Source organism: Nilaparvata lugens, chromosome 3, assembly GCF_014356525.2.
Source record: "Nilaparvata lugens isolate BPH chromosome 3, ASM1435652v1, whole genome shotgun sequence".
Lineage (NCBI taxonomy): Eukaryota > Metazoa > Arthropoda > Insecta > Hemiptera > Delphacidae > Nilaparvata > Nilaparvata lugens.
In genome coordinates, this window is record NC_052506.1 from 14,229,975 (window position 1) to 14,237,576 (window position 7,602).

General features: G+C 30.7%; 1 protein-coding gene across 1 annotated transcript; it reads right to left on the minus strand.

Annotated features, from left to right (window-relative positions):
- Nucleotides 1-2,592: 2,592 nt before the first annotated feature.
- Nucleotides 2,593-7,400, minus strand: LOC111050131 (protein asteroid). The gene is made up of 3 exons (XM_022336392.2): nt 7,145-7,400; nt 5,928-6,736; nt 2,593-4,287 (listed from the first exon to the last, which is right to left on the minus strand). The coding sequence occupies exons 2-3, from the start codon at nt 6,729-6,731 to the stop codon at nt 3,070-3,072; spliced, it is 2,022 nt and encodes a 673-aa protein (XP_022192084.2). The 5' UTR covers nt 6,732-6,736; nt 7,145-7,400; the 3' UTR covers nt 2,593-3,069.
- Between the last annotated feature and the right edge of the window lie 202 nt (nt 7,401-7,602).

The window sequence follows — 7,602 nt, forward strand, 5'->3', positions numbered from 1 at the left end:
AACTTTTCAGTAATTGAACCTCAAGAGTTTTCTTATGAAGAGGGCTGAGGTATCTGGTGGATGATTCTATTTTGCAGAAAACAATGAAAACTCATAATTTTTATAGAATGGTAACTTTATTAGAAAAAATAAGCTTGTAATATAAAATGAATATATTGAAAACAAAATGTTCTTGGAATCATGAAAGAGCTGAATTCAAACAATTTCAACAAAATCTCTTATTTGCTAGATTATAGTTTTATCCAATAACAATTGAATTAAATAGACTCTATCTTCACACTCTTCTTATTTATTTCCATACACTTGACCGTTCAAGAATAACGTTTATTCTTTATTATACCAAATATGAGCAAGATCTATATTTAAATTTAAATATAGTTTAAATTTAACATGAGCCGTCGCGAATAGTCATGACTCTGTATCTATGAATCTATATGATTGTCTACTCGACTCTAATAGATGATCGAGAATAGAATAGAAATCATTTCAAGAATGTAACGAAGAGTTAGAATTCTAAAGAGCTTGAGTTGACCTTGCTAGATTTTGAATCTACCTTTTTTCTTATTCTTAAGATTATTTCCCATCGTTTAAAAAATAGTACATGCAACTTCTTTCTTATGAGACTAACTAATGCTCAACTATGAAACTAATTAATGTTCAATTGTAACAAATAGAAAATAATTTACTCATTCCAAGAATATAATGATGAATGAGGAATACACCATTCCAAGAGGGTTCAGGTAATTTTTGTCAAATTTATAGGCTTCGTATTTTGTCTTATTTTTGAGAATTATTTTCAAGTGAATAAATGCGACAAATACTCGAGTTGATAATTACAAATAATTAGTAAGTAAAGACTATGAAAATAAATAAAAGTAAGTAAAACCACAAAATTATTTCAGATGTATATGGTATATAATAATATGTTTCTTTAAAAATGTATTTAAAAGGAGGAAGCTGTCAGTATAGCTTCAAAAAATGTTAGTAAAAATATGATAACAAAAAAATGTGATAAAACACATCTTTGACATCTTCATTATTTTGAAGAAAGACAATAATTTTAGACTTCACGTTATCCTATAAAAACGAATTTACTATTTAAAATATTTCAGCAAAGAATTAAATTTATTTACAATACCTTACCAATATGGAATATTTTATAATAATAATAACAACCTAACAATTCGATGTATTGGTTACAATAAAAAAACAAAAACATTTTATTCAATTACAATGAATTGAATAGACTCTATCTTCACACCCCTCTTATTAATTTCCAAACACCTGGCTGGTTCAAGAATAATGTTTATTCTTTATTATACCAAATATAAAATATGAAATTTAACATGAGCCGTCGCAAATAGTCTTGACCCTGTATCTATGAAACTACAATATAATTGTCTACTCAACTGTAATAGATGATAGAGAATAAAATAGAAATCATTTCAAGAATGTAATGAAGAGTTAGAATTCTAAAGAGCTTGAGTTGACATTGCTAGATTTTGAATCTACATTTTTTCTTATTCTTAAGATTATTTCCCATCGTTTAAAAAATAGTACATGCAACTTCTTTCTTATGAAACTAACTCATGCTCAACTATGAAACTAATTCATGTTCGATTGTAACAAATAGAAAATAAAATGAAAATGATTTACTCATTCCAAGAATATAATGATGAATGATAGAATGCACCATTCCAAGAGTGTTCAACTAATTTTTGTCAAATTTTAAGACTTCGTATTTCCTCTTATTTTTGTGAATTATTTCCAAGAGAATCCAATCAATGCGACATATACTCGAGTTGATAATTACAAATAATTAGTAAGTAAAATCTATGGAAATAAGTAAAAGTAAGTAAAATCACAAAATTATTTCAGATGCATATGGCATATAATAATAAGTTTCTTCATGGAAGTATTTGAAAGAAGGAAGCTGTCAGTATAGTGGCTTCCAAAAATGTTCGTAAAATATTATAACAAAAAATGTTATAAAACTATAGAGCTTTGACATCTTTAGCTCAGTCGAGTTTGTTATTCATGTCTTAATTATCTTGAAGCAATGCAATAATTATAGACTTCACGTTATTCTATAATAACGAATTTACTATTTAAAATATTTCAGCAAATAATGAAATTTATTTACAATACCTTCTCACTGTGGAATCTGCTAGAATATTTAATTCTACTACTATTAGTTCTTGGAATAATGAAAGAGCTGAATTCAAACAATTTCAACGAAAAAATAAATACTAATTCATGATGAAATTCTAAACACCAAAAATTATTTCAGATGCATAAATGGCATTTATAATATGTTTCTTCAAACATACCTTCCCACTATGGAATCTGCTAGAATATTTATTAATAATAATAACAACCTATCAATTCGATGTATTAATTACAAGAAAAATAAACATTTTATTCAATTACAATTAAATTAAATAGACTCTATCTTCACACTCCTCTTCTTTATTTCCAAACACTTGACCGGTTCAAGAATAACGTTTATTCTTTATTATACCAAATATGAGCACGGTCTATAAAATTTAACATAAGCCATCGCAAACAGTCTTGACTCTGTATCTATGAATCTATAATATGATTGTCTACTCGACTGTAATAGATGATAGAGAATAAAATAGAAATCATTTCAAGAATGTAATGAAGATTTAGAATTCTATAGAGCTTAAGTTGACCTTGCTAGATTTTGAATCTACATTTTTTCTTATTCTTAAGATTATTTCCCACTGTTGAAAACTATTACATGCAACTTCATTCTTATGAAACTAATTCATGTTCAATTGTAACAAATAGAAAATAGAATGAAAATCATTTGCTCATTCCAAGAATATAATGATGAATGATGGAATACACCATTCCAAGAGGGTTCAAGTAATTTTTGTCAAATTTTAAGGTTTCGTATTTCGTCTTATTTTTGTGAATTATTTCCAAGTAAATCCAAACAATGGGACAAATCCTCGAGTTAATAATTACAAATAATTAGTAAGTAAAAACTATGTAAATGTATTTGATACTGTTTCAAGCTACCATAGTTTAGCATTATTCAAGTCAACGTTCTTCTGTTTTAGATCGTTTATGGTGAGTAGCCGTCGATGATGCAGTAGTAGGTGTAGGCCTACATATCGCCGAAACTAGTGTTCTGTACACCTTAAATAGTTTTGGCGATTTACAAAGCAACTTTTTTGGAACTTCTTTGGCATTTTCATGGCTGATAATTGCTGAATAAACATTATAAATGAATGTGCCCGAAAACAGTTTATGAACTACGCATTGCTTGAACGGAAAATTCATAATGGAATTGATTGTCATGGAATAATGTAAGCAGCTTTGTAATTGTGCAAAAGCATGGATAATTGAACGAGAGAATAATGCCGGGTTTGAAATTAAATTTTGGTTCAAATGCTGGAATTTTAAAAAAGAATCGAAACACAAAATGCAGTCATTTTCGTCGATTTGAAGTAATAAATCCTTCAAATCACGATGAGATGTCAAAGGGCTGATAGAAGGCAACTTATTACGATAGCTTTTGAGGAATTGGCTCACTTCACGTACAAACCCTAGCTTTCCATCTATGATATTGAGAGCTATCATACATAGAACTAATGACATGACATGAGCATCAGTAATCAAAGGAACGGTAGTTTTCTTCATCCAATAGATGATTGTGCACAGGTACAGTTTCCACTCATCCGGAAAAATATCAACGCAAAAGTCAGCAGGGACATTTAGTAGTTTCAAAAACATACTAGTTTTATTCTCTATAGAAAGTTCAAGTGAATTTTCTAAATTGGGATAAGCAATGTTTGATGATTGTAAGCGATATTTTGCATATGAAGTTTTGTTGAGTCTTCCCCAGTAGTCAACAGTCACTTTTCCTTCACCATGAATGATTCTAATAAGAGCCATAATCAATGGAATACTCACTTCATGACAGGGTGTGAGAGAGAAATCTTCGACCTGAGGATTTGAGATACATGTTTTCAAAGTGAAGATTTCAATTACCGTGCTGTTGATCAACCCTTTTCTGCAACTATTCAACAGCCAATCGGGAAATTTGATAGCAGATTCCACCTGAGATATCGTCTGTACATTTCCTTGCTCTTGGTTTGTTCCCAGGTTACAAAGATCAGGTTTTGATGAATGTCCAATACTTATCGAAGGCAGATAACTTTCCACTGTTAGGTTTTTACAGTTGCAACTCTCTATAGTTTCTTCTATTTTCTTTGAAACGAAGCTTTGATCATTCGCTCCTATAGTTCTGAGAATCTGCAAATAAATTATGAAAATTAAATTTCATAATAAACAACATTTTCAAATGTATAACCAATAACTTTATATTATATTGTACAACTTGTTTCCGAAAAAAGGCTACAGAATAAATTACTAATTTATGTTGAATTATCTTGCTTTTTGGTTGAAAATATTTTTTAAAATAGAATTATTTTATTAAAGGTATAGTAGACTATAATAAATTTTAGTCTAGTAAAAGCCTAGTCTTCCCAATTAACAATACCTACATAAATGAAGGTATTTTTCAAAATTTGGTCACAGATGTCAAAAAATTACAGAAAGTTACTTCTGGTTGAGTTACTTTCCTTGCTTCATGTTTTTATTTATTACTTGTTTAGTCGAGGAAGATGAGAGCCATTAATAATGTACAAAAAATTTTGTTGTGCCTTGTGTAACTTTGAAAATTCTAGCTTCTTTGTGACAAAAAGTTCTTTGAAAAAAATATGAATCGTATATTAATAGAAAGTGAGATATACAGATTGATTCAAAATTAACATAGCATTTTTTTTTAATTATATTAATTTTGAAAACCGATGTACACAAAATTAACCAGTTTCCTCACAGAATTATCAAGTTTATGGTTGTGTATTATAAGTTGTGCTTTCCTTTAAGGCTCGGCCATTAAAAAGAAGGATGGTCCACATACCATGGTTTGTGAAAATTCCCAAAAAAGTTCACTTGTATGAATCTCGATAATTTCCCATTGCCTAATGAGGGTTTTCGATTCCCCATACATACGGACATTTTGTTAATTGAATTTACCGCTAAAATGAAACGTTGCTCCATCACTATGAACGAGATTTGCTTTAAGTGAATGTTTTTTGTGAATTTTCACAAATCATGGTATAAATATGAACCCTACTTTCTTGTAGATGTCGGCCGAGCCTCAAAAGGAGCGCACATAGGACACTTATGATACACCATCTTATCATAGACTAATTTTATGTGAAAAATTAATGACTAATTTTATGCAGAGTAATAGCATAGAGAAACGATAGCATAAGTAGATATCCCATGGTATAGTGCGTTTATGTCGCAACTTTTACTGTTATCCCAAGCCAATAGTTCACGTAGTTCTTTCCTATGCAGCTGTGTGATGCTGGTAGTCTCTCAAATTGTGCCGTTCATACACTATCACCCCAACAAAACAGTAAAAATTGACAATAATCGACAGTAATCGGCTTGAGATACCAGTAAAAGTTGCGACATAAATTCCCTATACCATGGGATATCTACTTACACTATTGTTTCTCTATGGTAATAGCAACATATATTACTCAATCTCGAGTGAAGCCACATAATTCGAGCATGGTGACATTAAATTTAGCTCCCACATAAAAAATTACTCTCAAAAGCTAGATCCAAAAATAACATAATAGCTTACAATGGAAAACAATAAACAATGATACTTCATACGAACAAGAAATCTTCCTTTGAAAAGTGATTAATTGCAGAATAGTCAATATCATAGATTGTATTCAACTACTATTATGCAATATTATTGATCATATTGAAAATTTACATATCTTGAAGTTAGATGTTATTTCATGAGTTTATAACTGTGAGACAAACTGAATTAAATTATATACATGTGAAGAGAAACAATTTGTTCTTACCTTTCGTCGAGCAGAATCGAAATCACCGACCCTCCTGAGCCAATGAAGCACGCTATCAACTCTCATATGTGCTGGGAAACGTTGTCCTATACCCAGTTGCGAATAGAATTTCTCAAATTGATGAGTTTCCACATAGTCATTTCCAGCCAGTGCTGATAGAAGAGGTAACATAGACATTTCCAGTCCTCGATATCTTTTTAGTAGATTTTCAACTCTGAAAATCTCGCAGTAAATGAAAAACTGGTTGGATGCGCTTGTTCGAGCTTCGTGTTCAATTGTGGGTATCGGTATGTACTTGGCACCAGAAATGAAGAAATCGGAGTCATAACTGAGGATGGGGCAGTTGTACTTGATGCCCAACGCAGCTATCTCCTGGTCGGCTTCGAAGTCACATTGAACCATTGGCACACCAATTTCCAATAACACTTCTCTGAATACACGCCTCATGAGGTATGGAAACACGGCTGAAGGTAAGCTAGAAGCGGGCAAAATGTTTTCCAGCTGAACCGTTTTTTCTTTTGCCCTTTTTAAAATCGTTTCCAATTTTTTCTCCTCACATCCACCATCAAAGACTACAACTGACTTCACATTGCACTTGGAAAACATTAGGAAAAAATCTTTAACATGTTGCGCGAATCTGTCATAGTCACCTCCAAAAGCAAAACATTCGCTATTGGCATACTTGGTGAATAGTTGACATGATAAACTGTTTCCATCGATAATAACGAACGTATCGTGCAGCTTATATTTTTCCATAAGCTCCTCATTTTTAGCCATGAATGTTGTGAGACCACGAACTCCCATCGTACCTGTAACAAAAAAAAGTGACTAATGACTGGAAGGATATTAAGAAGAAAAGTTTTTAAGGGATATAAGAGATTTTATGAGGTTTTTTCTGGTCTGTAGCCTAATCATGATCAAATCAATCATTGAACGAGCGTAGCAAGTTTCGCCTTTGGAAAAATTGAAGGTAAGCTTGAAATGCTGAAATAATATTTCAAATAAAAGAGCATTCAATGCTCTTCAATCATAGGATTAGTATGGTTTTTATTTTTTGGTGTATTTTTAAAAAGTTATAAGCTCTGAAACTCCAAGAAACCTGTGTCTTAATTTAACTTACATTCAAGAGAATAATATCGCGCAAACTATTGTGATTATTATAAAACTCATTTTGCATCGGCCAACTCATTAAAAAATGAGGAAGAGAAACAACTCACCTTAGTTATAGGCTAGGCTTATTATAAGTGTCAGATTTAAATTATAAAACCATACATTTTGCAAGTGATTTTATTTTACTTGTCAGCTTACTAAATAATAGTTATTAACTTATATTCATTAAATATTCCACATCAACTTCTACTCAAAAATGAATTTTAATGTCAAATAATTTAAAATGTAGAAATGATAAGAAAAGCGAAAACTGAAAATAATACAGATATAACATAAACATAACCTGAAAAAGAAAATTGAGTAGCCTGATTGAGTCGGAATCACTCTGCAGTCTGCACTGTTTAGCACATATTTTTAAAAGTCGAATTGCTCGAATAAAAAGGAGACCATTTCTATATGTTCGACAACTAGTTGAATTTTAAATGAGTATTATTTTCTTTCAGAATGTATTGGGTATTGATATTTATTTCACTAATTTGAGTATGATTCACCAGATATTGATATT

Excerpts from the sequence above, each read along its gene's own strand:
- LOC111050131 (XM_022336392.2), bottom strand. The coding sequence starts at position 6,731 with ATGGGAGTTCGTGGTCTCACAACATTCATGGCTAAAAATGAGGAGCTT. Across the intron at positions 4,288-5,927 it reads TCGATTCTGCTCGACGAAAG|ATTCTCAGAACTATAGGAGC; the intron begins GTAAGAACAAAT and ends ATTTATTTGCAG.